The 16667-nt window shown below is 42.1% G+C and overlaps 1 protein-coding gene across 3 annotated transcripts in view; it reads right to left on the bottom strand.

Annotated features, from left to right (window-relative positions):
* Positions 1 to 276: 276 nt before the first annotated feature.
* Positions 277 to 16667, bottom strand: part of cnot2 (CCR4-NOT transcription complex subunit 2) — a 132485-nt gene continuing 116094 nt past the window's right edge. For all 3 annotated transcript variants that reach the window (XM_033038164.1, XM_033038166.1, XM_033038165.1), the window contains 6 exons: positions 16504 to 16660; positions 14992 to 15053; positions 14832 to 14881; positions 5701 to 5801; positions 5359 to 5503; positions 277 to 1343 (listed from right to left, as the gene is read on the bottom strand). In XM_033038164.1, coding sequence (XP_032894055.1) covers positions 1257 to 1343; positions 5359 to 5503; positions 5701 to 5801; positions 14832 to 14881; positions 14992 to 15053; positions 16504 to 16660 — 602 coding nt within the window. In that variant the 3' untranslated portion in view covers positions 277 to 1256. The remainder of the gene's footprint in view (positions 1344 to 5358; positions 5504 to 5700; positions 5802 to 14831; positions 14882 to 14991; positions 15054 to 16503; positions 16661 to 16667) is intronic.

Raw genomic sequence — 16667 nt, 5'->3', positions numbered from 1 at the left:
AGTCAAAGATAATGAACACTCATTTAAAGTTATAAATAACACATGGGTGGTAGGATTCAGAATAAAATCAAAACTTACCTGTAATAATCTAGTCCACATAATGTTTGAGAACAGGCTTCACATGGACGTTCCAACAAATACTTCAAAACTTTTCAACGCTACAAATTTAAAAATAGTTTGCAAATTCAAATTAAAGGCAACACTGCAATTAGGACAGCTTTTCTACTTTATTACAAAGAGAAGAAGCTTTAATGTGGTCAGAAAATACAAGATTGATTTTTTTTAATTATTTTTTTCCTATGAAATGCTGCTGTTCAACCAGCCATTGTGAATTGTCTCAGTTCACTTCCTGAAGTCCCATCATGTTCAATTGGGTATGGATGTCCTTGGCTGCTGAAAATCTGGCCCTTAAGTGCACAGGGCGACACAGCGGTCCCCTGCTCAGCAGTTCCCGAAATGTCCTGTTTTCATGTATTGCATCCATGCACACCTCCGAAAAATGAGGTACAGCAGGGCAAATATTTTCCAAAATAGATGTCATATATATAATATATACACATTCGTACATACATATCTTTATTCATGTGATGTCCAAAAATTAAAAAAATGTACACTTTTATTACAAAATTGTAACAAAGACTGGACAGTGTTTTGCTCATTCTGGAAAGATGAAGCCCAGTGATACACAACCGTGGAAAATGTCCAGAGGTCGTGGCAATAACGTTCACTTAGACAGTCAAATGTTCTTGCATTTAACTTGACAGAAATGCCATTCAAAAACATTAGGGGAAAGTAAAATGAACAAATCAAATGCAGGCTGCTTATCTTTCCAAATGAAATACAAGAGGATCTTCACATAAAAATGCACTACACATTTTTTTTTTATTACCAGTTATGCTACAATGAACAATGCAAACTTTTTAAATTTTTACACTTTGGAAATTTAGCAATGAAAGTATTGTCGGTCCACTTGCCCTTTAGCAGAACAGTCTGCTGATAGGCTGAAAAAGTTATTTTTGTGTCTTTTTTTAAACATACCCTGCTCAAAATAATTAAAAAAACAGAAAAAAAAAAATACAAATTCAGTTGTGTTGGGCAGCACATAATTACTAAGGCAGGACTTCAAAATGTCAATCCATCCACATGAGCCAATTGCCAGATCCTCAAAGAATAAAAACCAGGATGCCTGAGCCACTTCGGTTTCTGCAGTTTGAGTATTGTGCTGAGACAGCCATACCCTATGAACAGTTAAGTCTTTAGAAGGCTTGCTGAGCAGGGTTGTAGTTCAAAGATGACGGAAGATGAGGTCTTTCCTCTAGTTTGTCGTACTCCAGATGGAACTCCTGAAATCCCAAACAGAACAAGTCAGTTATTAACAAACTTTCATTTGAAAGCAACACAAGACACTTGATGACATCTAAGGTTGTAGATAGTGCATGTTCGCAGATTAAACACCTCAGAATTTGCACTTTACTAATGTTTTTAAGGAAAGATACTTCCCAAAGTTCTTCAGAAAATGTAGACAAAGATAAGGAAGAGATTACATTACAAACTGAATACACTTCTAAAATATTTATGTGCCTCTAAAGTGTTATGAAACATCCATTAGTTAAGAAACTTCATAGAAATATGTTTATTAGTGATAGATGAACACCAGGTCAAAATTATGGTTTGGAAGCACAAAGAGTCAGAGCGATTCTGGAAAAGGTTCCAAAGAGTAGAGTTGATGTGGCTTCAGTCTCTCCAACGAATTGTGGGATGAAAATGTAGGCGCAATAGAGGGTTTACACAAAAGAAAGAGATGGCACAGTTTAGTGCAAGGTCAAACACGTATTTACATACAAAAAAACATTGATATAAACGATGAGAGCGAGAGAGAGCACACACAACTACACATCACAAACTCTACAGTTCTTCATTGGTGAAGTTGAGGCCATCGGCACTGTGTTAAAAATGATCATAACTGGTTCTCACAAAGGTTTTAGCGATGTGGAACATATACAAAGGCAGAGCTAAACAGTTTTGTTGATCATAGTTTTTGATGGCCAAGATGTCAGGTTTAAAATGCTGTTCAGAGAAGATCTTAATGGTGTTACAAATAGTCAGTTGGAGGGAAATGGCTCTGGATGGAAATGGTAAATAGTGAAGGCACAAGAGTTCTGGATAAAAACTAGACACTTGTTTAGATCCCCTAATCTTCAGCTGCAGAAAAGTTGCTGTTGGCCAGGCAGTCAGACAGTAAAAAAGTAGCCTGGGTGTTAAGAAAAAACTGGTAGAGTCAGAACTCATAATCAGCATAGAGGAAGGATCACAGCTCAGTGAATGCACTCTAAAATTGTGGACTGAAGCCAGTGCCCCAACAGATAATCTTCATTAAAGTACTACAAAGTGACATTTTTCAGGAGAGATGCAAAATCAGTCTTCCTTCTCAAATGGATAATGAATACCCAGATGAAACTTTATCCTATGCAACCAAAATTGGTGTTTTGGACCCATGGCTGCCACATTTATTAGCATTATGCCATAACTATGTCACTTCATTGTCTTAAATACTCTGATGTGGTGAAAGACACAATGTGCAAGTCACGCAAGAGCTCGGTTTTGTGAAAGTATTCAGGGAGATGCAGCATGCTAATAAAATAGAAGGGTATATTGGATAGATTGGGGCACTAAATGTGAGGGATTGCGGGGAAAGATACCACTGGGACAGTAAGGAATGCAGCTAAGCATGAATCATTTTAATGCCACTGGATGATAGTGAGGCATTTGGAGGATGCCATGGTCCACCATAATTAAGAGGAAAAGTAATACAGCATTTTAACGTTTTAAGAAAATGACAAATGCATTTAGTGTCTTCTGCATCTCAAAGGCATCATATAAATATATAAGAGAACATCAACAGTTCCATCATAACAAGTAGGTATTATCCTACATGGAGCAAAAAGTATTTGTAAGTATTTGCATTTTAAAAGAAAAATGGAGCACAGTATGTGTAAAAAATATAATTGAAAAGTTATATAATATTAATATGTGTTTTAAACTTTATTTTAGAGTGACCATAGGGAAGGATGCTTTAAAACATAGCCAAAATACAATGAAATGGAATAAGGATCAGTAATTAGAGAGGTGGATTGATATTACCACATAATTCTTTGAAGAAGCAATCTGACTAGCTTCAACAATGGCTTGCACGATCTCTTCAATCTGGTTACAATTCCATAAAAAATTCATTTAACCACACCTTCAGTAATATCTGAAGTGAACCTACTTGATGGGAATCTGGAACTTCTTCAAAATCAGATCATCTAAAAGGGAAAAACTTGTGATTTCAGTGAGTTTTCTCTTTTGTCAACAATGCACACCTTCAAAGTCAGGCAATCAATGCACACTGTTAGAAATTAGTCGGGCCTTTGCAAATCCTACAATATATGTCACTGGAATTGACTTAAGTCAAAATGCTGCTCATATCAGAGGTGATGCATTTAATATATACAAATGTCAGAAAAGAGCATCTTGTTTTACTTAAAATCTATTTTAAGACATTACAGATTTTAATTTGCAAAAAGAAAATACAGTGATTTACTTTAATGCTGAAGAAAACAAAGTAATCAAAATATCCTATCAATTAAAACCAACATATACCTTTTTGGTGTACAAACAATTATTAAGGAAAAATGCAGTTACAATATAGGCTTGTGTCCCTCATTTGGGGCAGCAAAGGTTTGTGGTATGTAAATACATTCACAAGTGACCTGTGACAGGTTATTCTGTTACCTGGTATATTAAAAGTTAAGTGTTGAACTTACGACTTCAAAACTTCACAAATGAAATTTTGCATCAGTCACAATTACATAGCTATTAGTCCTTTATTGAACCATTGAGATATTTTCATCTCAAAGAGCTTGTTTCTGGGTGATTGGTGTTATATTGCACTTCTTGAACTGCACAGATGCTGAATATGTGACACCTTACCATTGAATTGCTCTTTGTCCATTGTTAGAAGCTGCATTGAAACTTTGTGAAGTTTGCTGTAAAGTGTCTCAGTTTCCAATGGGTAAAAACAAACTGAAATCAGGCAGTAGTTATAATGAATACACGTAAATTCTACTTTGTTTGCGGGGATTGTCCTGTATTTTTAATAATGTTTTGGGATTTGATCTGCGATTCCATCCAGTTTAAAAAAAAAATCTAATCTACAGGCCATGATTAAGGCCTAACTAAATCATATTTTAGGTAAAATATTCATTATTTTAGTAAATGATAAACTACCCCTGACAAACACGAAGTGCAATGCTTGCTACATATCATTTAGGAGGCTTCAAAACATGCCTTCACAAAGTCCATGTAAGTAACTTCTTTTCTGATTACCTCTTCGTGCGCTGTTGATGAGTTCTCTTTTGGCTCCCAGGTTGATCAGCCTTTTGAATGTCAGTTCAATTACCATATCCTACATTGGCCTACTTCCTCCAACTGACAACAAATAAGTGTTGCAATATTCAAGATCCAGATTGGCTAAAGTAGCCCCCAAGGGCCTTTCGGGCAGGAAACTGGATTCAGATTTAAGACCCTAGGAAAATGCAGGGTCAGAAAAGACTATGCACGTGTTCAGTTTTGTTGATTTGCCCAGTCCTTATTAAGAACTTTAAATATATTTCGGCTCAATAGAAATAAAAAGATAGAACAACCACAAAAACAACGATACAACACAATTTACAGCCTATAATAAAATGTAAAAATGTCCATGTAGTTAATATTAAATTAAATTGTAAATGACTCCAAAACATTAAGCATAAAAGAAAAGATTAAAATAAAAAGCGAGGGGGATTGAAACTGGAAGATTGTTTTTTTTTCTGAAATTTAAATGTAACATTATGAACATTAACATTTCAGTTAACATTACAAATAGATTTACTAAGGACAACTGATTATATGTGCTGTAGAGTGCAAATGGATACAGAGAAAGTGTAAGAAAATGGGCTAAAACTTGAAGAATATTAAAGGTATAATGAGCCAAATCCTATTATGTTGTACATTTCATTCTTCTTCAGTTCACGAGTTGAAATCTTCAAAGGTAGCCTAGAGACCACGGAACTTGCTACAATATCTAGCAGTTTCATGGGTTAAAACATGAGCACACAAATCTAGGCTATTTCAGCTGACTTTATTATAGAGAACCACAGCTCAGATTTGCTGGTCAGAAAGGAAATACACAAGATTACATACAAAATCATTTGTTTCCAGCAAACAGATAATGCTTAATCCCCAGTAAAGAAACATTATTAATAATTCATCTGACTCCTATACAATAGGCCAGTAATTTTCACATTATATAAAATCAATTAGTACATCAGCTCTTACTTTAGCAACCTTTCTCCAGTTAAGACAGTCAAAGAAATAGTATGTCCCCCTTTCATAGGTGTTGGTCTTTACTGTTGGCTCCATTCCTGGGGCCCTGGTGATCCAGACTCGCTCTTCTTTGTGGTACCTCCAGTCTCGGTTAAATCTAGCATTTATAATATGATAAAAGACATTTATGAGTATTAATCACATTAAATCTACCCAATCAATAGATTCAAAGTGGCTAATTGTTTTACAAAGAACTAATAAAATAATGAAGTAGAATCATCAGATTTTAGCATGCAAATTGACTCTAAATTTTTTAAATCAAACTAAACGCGTTATACAATGAAAAGGACATACAACTCTACGGCTGCAAGTAACTGTAAGACATCTCCTCCATTCATGTAGTACAGATAGAAAAGGAGGTCTTCTCCATAGCGGGCAAGTTTTATTGCAGCAAGCTGTGAAGAAATGATTACATCAGTTTTATTTTCAAATAAACAAGTTATATTTTATGCATAAATTACACAAACACAACAATTTCCACCACAGATGTACAATTATCAGCAAAGGTACATACATAATCATATATTCACACTCTGATAATGTCAATATAACTAAAGCTTCAAACGATATGGTATGAACATTACATTTTTCAGTTTTAGTCAACTCATACATTTTGTCACTTTCCCATTCCCACCCAACATCTCTCACGCTTTGTTCACCTTTTCCATTACTCCCCCTCTCATTAGCAAGGCTCATTTTGCACCTGACCTGGGTTTCTTCTCCATAGGTTCACCTTTATTATCCCAATGCCATTCTCCTCGACGATCTGGCTCCATCTGCTCATCATTCCCGCCCTCCCCTTTCTGTGTATCACTTACCAGCCTCTATCTCAACACCCCTCAGCCTCGCTCATATGGTTCCACCTATCACCTAGCCATCGGTCTCATCCCTCCCTTTCATTTCGATATACTGGCTACCTTCCTTCTACATGTTCAGTCCTGATGTATTATCGTGACCTGAAATGTCAAGCATCCTTTTTCCTTCATGGATGCTGCTTGACCTGCTGAGCATTTCCAGGCTTTTTTTGTTCCAATTTCTAGCACCTCTGCTATCAAACGTAAGACCAAAAACAAAATATAATCACTAGTGCAAGGATATGTATTTGTATATTAAACCTCTTATTGAAAGACATCCTGATTCTACATCAGTAGCTCCTACATTCATGTTTTTGTCACACTTTAGTGATGTTTCCAATTTATAAATATCTACAGTGGCTTGCAAAAGTTTTCATACCCCTTGAACTTTTCCACATTTTGTCACGTTACAACCACAAACGTAAATGTATTTTATTGGGATTTTATGTGATAGACCAACACAAAGTGGTGCATAATTGTGAAGTGGAATACATGGTTTTCAAATTTTTTTACAAATAAAAAACTGAAAAGTGTGGCGTGCAAAAGTATTCAGCCCCCCTGAGTCAATACTTTGTAGAACCACCTTTCGCTGCAATTACAGCTGCAAGTCTTTTGGGGTATGTCTCTACCAGCTTTGCACATCTAGAGACTGACATTTTTGCCCATTCTTCTTTGCAAAATAGCTCAAGCTCAGTCAGATTGGATGGAGAGCGTCTGTGAACAGCAATTTTCAAGTCTTGCCAGAGATTCTCAATTGGATTTAGGTCTGGACTTTGACTGGGCCATTCTAACACATGAATATGCTTTGATCTAAACCATTCCATTGTAGCTCTGGCTGTATGTTTAGGGTTGTTGTCCTGCTGGAAGGTGAACCTCCGCCCCAGTCTCAAGTCTTTTGCAGACTCTAACAGGTTTTCTTCCAAGATTGCCCTGTATTTGGCTCCATCCATCTTCCCATCAACTCTGACCAGCTTCCCTGTCCCTGCTGAAGAAAAGCATCTCCACAGCATGATGCTGCCACCACCATGTTTCACAGTGGGGATGGTGTGTTCAGGGTGATGTGCAGTGTTAGTTTTCCGCCACACATAGCGTTTTGCATTTAGGCCAAAAACTTCAATTTTGGTCTCATCTGATCAGAGCACCTTCCTCCACATGTTTGCTGTGTCCCCCACATGGCTTGTGGCAAACTGCAAACGGGACTTCTTATGGCTTTTTTTCAACAATGGCTTTCTTCTTGCCACTCTTCCATAAAGGCCCGATTTGTGGAGTGCACGACTAATAGTTGTCCTGTGGACAGATTCTCCCACCTGAGCTGTGGATCTCTGCAGCTCCTCCAGAGTTACCATGGGCCTCTTGGCTGCTTCTCTGATCAATGCTCTCCTTGCCCGGCCTGTCAGTTTAGGTGGACGACCATGTCTTGGTAGGTTTGCAGTTGTGCCATACTCTTTCCATTTTCGGATGATGGATTGAACAGTGCTCCGTGAGATGTTCAAAGCTTGGGATTTTTTTTATAACCTAACCCTGCTTTAAACTTCTCCACAACTTTATCCCTGGCCTGTCTGGTGTGTTCCTTGGGCTTCATGATGCTGTTTGTTCACTAATGTTCTCTAACAAACCTCTGAGGCCTTCACAGAACAGCTGTATTTATACTGAGATTAGATTACATACAAGTGGACTCTATTTACTAATTAGGTGACTTCTGAAGGCAATTGGTTGCACTGGATTTTATTTAGGGGTATCAGAGTAAAGGGGGCTGAATACTTTTGGACGCCACACTTTTCAGTTTTTTATTTGTAAAAATTTTTTGAAAACCATCATTTTCCTTCCACTTCACAATTATGCGCCACTTTGTGTTGGTCTATCACATAAAATCCCAATAAAATACATTTACGTTTGTGGTTTAACGTGACAAAATGTGGAAAAGCTCAAGGGGTATGAATACTTTTGCAAGCCACTGTATTACCACATTGCAATGATTCAACAATACTTTATTGTCACGTGTACCTAGGTACAGTGAAATGCTTTGTTTTGCATACAACCTGGTAATATCATAGAGCAGATGTCACCTAGGCAGTACACAAGTATCGTCACGTATCTGGCGCCAACAAAGTTACAAAAGTTCACCGAACATTCCTATCTACTGCCTGCCCCCTTCCTTCATTAAACTAGCTCCATCCACCTCCTTCAAAACTAACTGTCGGACAAAGCTATCATTCAACCTTCCTTATACATGCAAAAATTCTCTTTAAACCTAATTTAACAGTTTAAATCATCTTATGCCATGAAAAAGTGTCTTGGATCATTTTCTTGCATCAATGTCACATACTATATGAACCAATATTGTACCGTATGTGTCCTGTGTGGTAATTTGCACTGGCTGCCTCCTAGCTTTGAAGAAACTTTAGAAAAAAATACTACAATCAAATATCTTTATTTTGCCAAACTGCTACATTTTCAAATTTAAGAACAGAATATTAAAATGTTATGTCATTTATGATAGAGTATGTGTGTCTTTTAAAAGTGAACTGAGTTATGGCTGTGTGCTTGTATCAATTATTCCATTTGCTCTAACATCAGCATCATTACACTTGGCTTTCACTTCCTGCATGCAACATCATGGGACATGGACTACTTATCAAAAATAAAATGTGTGAAAATGATTTTAACTGGAATACTGTTCCTATTTCAGATAATACATACAAACCACAATGCAAAAATGGCAATCCATGAGAAAAGGCTGACATTTGCAGTAACTTGAAAACCAGGAGAATAAAAGTACCAATGCTAAGGAATCATTTGTATCTCAGAGCATCTTAAACCATTCATGATAGTGTTAAATTCTCAAGGTTCCACCTCGGTGCTCAGATAACAGGCTTCAATGTATAGACAAGATATAGAAGACAAGGAAAGAGACTCCCATTTGGCCACATCCAGATTTTTTCACAATTTAACAGAAATAAGTTAAAGGAATTACCAGCTACAACCAAGCTTGTTGTTTGACTTGCACCATAAACTAGTAATTATCTATGTAAGATTATCAACAACACTGGCTATCCCCCCATCGCCAAACCCAGCTCCAATCCAATCATTTCAAAGTCATACAATTTTCCAATAGCACTAAAATGATTAAAACAATTAAGATGTTAAATAATTGACACTTTTTATTAATACTTCATTTGGTGCTCAGGATGCATTTCCAGGAACAAAAACACTAATTAAATCATTTCTAAAAGGGGTTATTATCTATATTACTAAAACTCTGTTCTTGACCGGTTTAGGCGATCTGTGCTGCGATTTCCGAGAGAACGCCACCTACGGCCGTCATTTTTGGCCACCTCGCTCAGAGCCCCCTCCGCCGCATGTGTGCCGAGGATTTTTCCCGTCGATGAAATATGACAGAGATATTAATGATTTTACAAAATTCCCCATTCTCTCTGCTGCCCCCGCTGTAGGCAGGGGAAGGGACTATAAAACCAGGAAGTGGTGTGCCTCAATTAGTCTGCAAGCTGGAGGAAGGCAGAGGGTCACGTTTCTCTGATCTGTGAATAAAACTGAACACATGTCCACACAATTATGAGTAAGTACCCTTAATGTGGTTTGAAAATGAAAGTATGGTTAAAGTAAAAAAGCACTGCCTGCAAATGGTTGTTTGGGTTGAAATAAAAAGGCACTCTCTCTCTCCCCTCCTCTCCTCCCCCCCTCCTCCTCTCCCCCCCTCTCCTCTCTCCCCCCCTCTCCTCTCCTCCCCTTCCTCCTCTCTCTCCCCTCTTTTTCTCCCCCTCCTCCCCTCCCCCACTGTCCCACCCCATACCCCCTTCCCTCCACCCTCCCTGCTCCCCACCTCTCCCCCTCCCCTCACCTCACCCCCCCTCTCAGCACACCCTCTCTCTGCCCCCTCCCCCCTCTCTCCCCCTCCTCCCCTCCCCCATCTCTCCTCCCGCTCTCTCTCCCCTCCCCCTCTCCTCCCCCCTCCCCCTCTCCTCTCCTCTCCCCCCATATCTCCTCCCGCTCTATCTCCCCCTCCCCCTCTCTCTCCCCCGCTCTCCACCCCTCTCCTCTCCTCTCCTCTCTCCCCCTCCTCCCCTCTCCCCTCTTTTTCTCCCCCTCCTCCACTCCATCCCCTCCTCCACCGTCCCTCCCCTAAACCCCCCTCCCCTCCACACACCCCTACCCCCTTCCCTCCCTGCTCCCCACCTCTCCCCGTCCCCTCACCCACCTCTCTGCACACCCTCTCTCCCCCTCTCTCCCCCTCCATCCCCTCCACACCCCCTACCCTCTTCCCTCCCTCCCCCTCCCTGCTCCCCACCTCTCCCCCTCACCCCCCCTCAGCACCCCCTCTCTCTCCCCCTCACTCTCACCCTCTCTCTCTCTCCTCCCCCCCTCACCCACCCACCCTTCCTCCTCTCCTCCTCCCCACCTCTCCCTCTTGCCCCTCTCTCTGTGTTTCTGTCTCTGCCCCTTCTCTCTCTGCACTCACTCTCATCCCCTGCCCACCCCCCCCCCCCCCCCCCCTCTCTAGATGTGACTGCAAGTTGGGGGCTATGCGTCAGTAGATACGGTGGTTATGGGGTAAAAGGAGCAAATTAATAATATTAATATTATATCAAGGGGGGTAATTAGCGTGAGTGCCGGGGGGGGGGGGGGGGGATAGTTAGTGTGTGTGATGCTGCATGCCGCCTCCCCCCCCCCACAACCGCACGTTGGGGGAACAGACCCAAGTGGTCTGCACTTGGTCTAGTCTATATTACTAAATCTCTGTTCTTGACCGCTTTTGGCCATCTGTGCTGCGATTTTCGAGAGAACGCCGCCACCTACCCCCTCATTGTTGGCCACCTCGCTCAGAGCCCCCCTCCGCCGCGTGTGTGCCGAGGATTTTTCCCGTCGATGAAAAATGACAGAGATATTAATGTTTTTACAAACTTCCCCATTCTCTCTGCTGTCCCCGCTGGAGGGAGGGGGAGGGACTATAAAACCAGGAAGTGGTGTACCTCAATCAGTGTCTGCAAGCTGGAGGGCACTATGAGCTCTGAATGACTGAACAAATGTCTGCAACTGTGAGTAAGCAATGCCTGCAAATGGCTGTTTGGGGGGTTTGGGTTGAAGTAAAAAGGCACTCTCTCTCTCTCCCCACCTCTCTCTTTCTCCCCCGTCTCTCTTCCTTTCTCTCTCTCTCTCCCCTCCTCTCTCTCCCCATCCTCCCCTCTCCTCTCCTCTCTCCCCCCTCTCCTCTCCTCTCTCCCCCCCTCTCCTCTCTCCCCCCTCATCCTCTCTCCCCCCCTCTCCTCTCCTCCCCCCCTCTACTCTCCTCTCTCCCCCCTCTCCTCTCTCTCTCCCCCCCTCTCCTCTCCTCTCCCCTCTCCTCTCCTCTCCTCCCCTCCCTCCTCTCCTCCTCTCCCCCCCTCTCCTCTCCTCTCTCCCCCCTCTCCTCTCTCTCTCCCCCCCTCTCTCCCCCTCTCCTCTCTCCCCCCCTCTCCTATCCTCTCCTCTCTCCTCTCCCCTCCTCTCCTCTCCTCTCCTCTTCCCGCCCCTCCCTCTCCTCTCCTCGCTCCCCCCTCTCCCTCTCCTCTCTCCGCCCCCTCCTCTCCTCTCTCCGCCCCCTCTCTCTCCTCTCGCTCCCCGCCCCCCTCCTCTCCTCTCTCCCCCCCTCTCCTCTCTCTCCCCCGCTCCTCTCCTCTCCTCTCTCCCCCCCCTCTCTCCTCCCCTCTCTCCTCCCTCCCTCTCCTCCTCCTCCCCTCCCTCTCCTCTCTCCCCCCTCTCCTCTCTCTCTCCCCCTCTACCTCTCCTCTCTCCCCCCCCTCCTCTCTCCCCCCCTCCTCTCCTCCCTCCCCCCCTCTCTCCTCCCCCCCCTCTCCCTCTCCTCTCTCTCCCCCCCTCTCCTCTCCTCTCTCCCCTCTCCTCCCCTCTCCTCTCCCCTCCTCCTCTCTCTCTCCCCCTCTCTCCCTCTCTCCCTCTCCCCCTCCTCTCTCTCTCTCACCATCTCCTCTCCCCTTCCTCTCTGCTCTCTCTTCCTTCTCTCTCTCCCCCTCTCCTCTCCACTCCCCCCTCTCCTCTCCCTCTCTCCTCACTCCCTCCTCTCCTCCCTCCTCTCTCCCCCCCCCTCTCCTCGCCTCTCTCTCTCGCCCCCCCTCCTCTCCTGCTCTCCCCCCTCTCCTCTCCTCCTCCCGCCCCGCTCCTCTCCTCTCTCCCCCCTCCTCCTCTCTCCCCCCCTCCTCTCTCTACCCTCTCCTCTCCGCTCCCCCCGCTCTTCCCCCTCTCCTCTCCCCCACTCCTCTCTCGGTCCCCCCTCTTCCTCTCTCCCCCCTCCTCCGCTCTCCCCCCTCTCCCTCTTCTCCCCCCCCTCTCCTCTCTCCCCCCCTCTCCTCTCTCACCCCACTCTCCTCCTCTCCCCCCCTCTCCTCTCTCCGCCCCCTCTCCTCTCTCCCCCCCCTCTCGCTCATCTCCCCCCCTCTCCTCCTCCCCCCCCCTCTCCTCTCTCCCCCCTCTCCTCTCTCCCACCCTCTCCCTCATCTCTCCCCCCCTCTCCTCTCTCACCCCCCTCTCCTCTCCCCCCCTCTCCTCTCTCCCCCCCCTCTCCTCTCTCCCCCCCTCTCCTCTCCTCTCTCCCCCCCCTCTCCTCTCCCCACCCCCTGTGGACAGGAAGCAATGCCTACACTTCTCCTCGTATTGACAGATGGCCTGGTTCCTACTATCCTCATCACCAGCCTCACCTTGTCTGGTTGTACAGGTCTTCCAGTCCCGAGATTTCTCAACAACATAATGCTAAACCTTGGATTTTGAACGCTGAATGATTGCACTGTCCGCCCCAGTCCACCCAGCACCAGCCCTCACAGGTAACCTCTGAATACTGCTTTGATGGCTCATTCAACAAAATACTACACAACAATTATTTTGTAATTGCCATTTTGTTGCTGTGGAAGTGCCAGTAAATACAGGAATTTGCACCAGATACCCAGCACTGCACAGATGTCCTTTTCCAAGTATAGATGGTTACCTACCTGTGTGTTCATGAATCAGAGCTCTGCAGTGTAGCATTTAGTGGGTTATTAGTGTTTTAAACCAATTATAATTAAGTCATTGAATGACACAGCGGGAGACCGAAATTCCCATTCATATTCTTAGACATTCCTGGTTAAAAGTAAGGTGGGTTTTGAGAAAGCAGTGAACCACTGTTTTGGATCCTGACATAGAGAGGCCTATGACAAACATGTATAGTGCATGGTAAGTTTGTGGAAAGTACAAAAATTGACCACGTGGTAAACTATGAGGAAAAAACACTTTCAGTCACATGAAGATATAGATATGGATGATCTGGTCAAATTGGTGGGAAAATGGCAAATTAATTTAATCAAGGAGAGTGTGAGATTATCTTGGGGAGGTGTACCATGGCATTGGTATTCCTCTAAATGTGCAGATATTAAGGCGGTGTAGAAAAACATAAGGACATTGGAGTTTACTGTTTTTCTTACACTCAGAAGCTGATCCAAATTATTCAGAATGTGGTGCCATTAAGAAGAAGAGGACGGAAAGGAAGAATCAAAGATAGATAACTACTTGGGCACAAAACTCTTGCTGGTAATGCCTTAGCAATAATTTAACATTATCCAAATGGGAACTACCTCTGAATCATACTTGTTTTTTTTTCTCCATCACAACCATTTTTGTAAATCATACTCTTAAATCTCCTCTAACTTGTAGTTGCGCCCCACTATTAACAGGACATACCACAGTAATTTTTAATACTTCGTCTAGAGCAGCCATGTCTCATCCTCAACAGGCTCAAGTCGCAGAACTTCAACAACCAAAGACAACAGAACCAGTGTAAAAGGAATAGCAGAAACTCTAAATTCCTTTTCTACCATCTTGACTTGTAGATGAAATCATTATCCCAACATTGTCAATTAGTCAACAATTTGCAGCTTGTTATCACCACTCCATCACCACAACCAGAGAGAGTTCCTCAGGAAGACTAAGAATGGGCAACTAATGAGTTGCCAGCTTCCTGTCAACCCTGAGAGCAAATGAACAAAATACAGCAGTTCCCTTTTTACAAGTAACCAACCATGCACTCAAACACGTTGCTACCAAATGTGCTCTATAGATCCAATTTCCGTGTGGAACCTAGCCATGATGATGTTTTTTCTTGTGGGCAGCCGGGAAAATACAAACCTACTACCACCCTCACCCAACATCTATCCACGTGCTTTCAAAATTGGTTGGACTATTACCACAAATTGTTTTATTCCCAAGCCTGGACACTGTAATCAATGTTAGATTATATTCCTTTTGTTGCCATCTGAAGTTAGCTAATGCAACAAAAACTGGAGCTTGAATATTATGACTGCTTGCATAATTCAATTGCATACTGGCTGCCCCCTTTGGAGCAAATGGCAACAATATCCATATACCATGAGAGTTTATTCATAAATAAATGCTTCAAATTAATCCAGTGATACATAATTCACATTTAAGCAGTAGCTTTAACACTTTAACTTCAGCTTTCCGAGATGACAAAAACTGCATTATCTACATTATTTAAGGTGGCTTTTTCTCGCACTTAACAACTACACTCACCTTGTCCCTAATGTGAATGTTTGTTAGATACTCCGATGGAACATGAAAATCTGTGAAAGAAGATGATTGGTGCTCAGTTATTTAATAGCAGAGTAGACTTTTGAAGGAATTAACAGATTAGAGATCCACTGTGTTTTGAATGAAAAGTAGTTATTCTCACCAATATCTTGAGGTCGGCAGGGTGCTGATGCCCAAGGAGATGCAAATTTGGGATAAAGATTTCTGTAAAATACTGACAATTAATCATACAGATTCTTGATCTAACAAAACAGCCATTTGCTGAGTTACTAAATGTGACTGTGTACCCATGTTACAGAAAATATACTTTAACATGTGTTTAAAAAGTACTGCATTCTAATTGAAGAATCAGCAGTTACTCCGGCAGTTGATAGCATCAACACTTAAAAGGGAGCAGTTTAATAGAGAGCTCTTCTTTCTAGCAGCCAAACGTGGATAGCACACCAGCACAGACAATAGAGCTGCTGCCTCACAGTGCTGGAGGCCCAGGTTCAATCCTGACTTTGGGTGGTGTTTGAATGTTCTCCATGTTACCGTGTTGGTTTCCTCGAGGTTCTCCAGTTTCTTCCCCACATCCCAAAGACGTATGGGTTTGTAAATTAATTGGCCTCTCTAAATTGACCCTTGTGTGTAGGGAGTCAATGTGAAAGTGTATCTAACACAGAGCTAGTGTGAGCAGGTGGTCGATGGCTGGCATGGAATTGGTAGGCCAAAAGGAATGTTTCCAAGTATCTTTCAATCGAGTGTAATATCAAAACAAATTCCAAAAGTTTCTATGAACATTTCTAATGTTAACACTTACAAAGATATACATACACTAGAAATAATATTACTTCTATTTCTGCTTTTAGAAACATTTAAAACAATTTGAAATCAAATGATTAAACAGCACACTCATGATAAACATACAATCAAAATATTGAAGAACTATGAGCATCATAAGTATCTCAAACATTTCAAACAGACTTATAAAACAAATCCCTACATAGTTTAAAAACAATACAAATAAAAAAGACAATTCCGTTTGGAGCAAAATTTAAAAAAACTTCTGGAGGAACACAGTGTTTCCGGTCAATGGAAGAACAATGTTTCCTTTTGTCTCCACGGATGCTGTTTGACTTGTGCTCCAGATTTCAGCATCTGCAGTTTCTTGTGTTCTTTATTCAATTTATTCAGTGCAGAGGTTCAAAAGAACATTCAACTGCATGAAAGGGACCTGAGGAGTTTAAGCTTCTACATCTGAACCTACAGCTTACTCTAGAGAACTAGTTTCTATTTGGAATATTGCAGATTTAGTGCATTTGTTAAAATAAGACATTTTCTAAATGTCAGTGATAGTATATAGGATTGACAGTATTATTAGAAATGACAAAAATCAATGTTACTTTTTGCTCTTTTAATGTATTGACCACATCCCACCCCCATCCTCCAAACTCCCAAATATTAGTATCAATTTACTGATTGTAATATAAATTGAAATATAAGGTTCTTGCAATTGATTAGCTGAATTGACAACTGGCATTTCTAACTTGTTCTGTAACTTTAAACAGATAGAGACTGTGAGAAAATAGCACATGGTTCCCCATCCACATTAAGTAGCTGTATTGACCTAGAAATGTGAAGTCGAAAGTAGAAATTTAAGAATGCTACTTACTCTGGAGAGTTTAGATTGAGGCCTAGTGTTGTTAAGTCACTGCCTAATGCGAGATGTACCATTCCAGGATCCGTCTCTGCCGCCCGAATGAATGTTAACAGTCCAATCATTCCAAACTGATCTGTTACCATTCCTGTCGGAATATTAGTGACTCGTCCTGAATA

The sequence above is a fragment of the Amblyraja radiata genome, chromosome 19, assembly GCF_010909765.2.
Source record: "Amblyraja radiata isolate CabotCenter1 chromosome 19, sAmbRad1.1.pri, whole genome shotgun sequence".
Lineage (NCBI taxonomy): Eukaryota > Metazoa > Chordata > Chondrichthyes > Rajiformes > Rajidae > Amblyraja > Amblyraja radiata.
The sequence above is the reverse complement of the archived record's forward strand: the minus strand, read 5'-3'. Positions and strand labels throughout refer to the sequence as shown.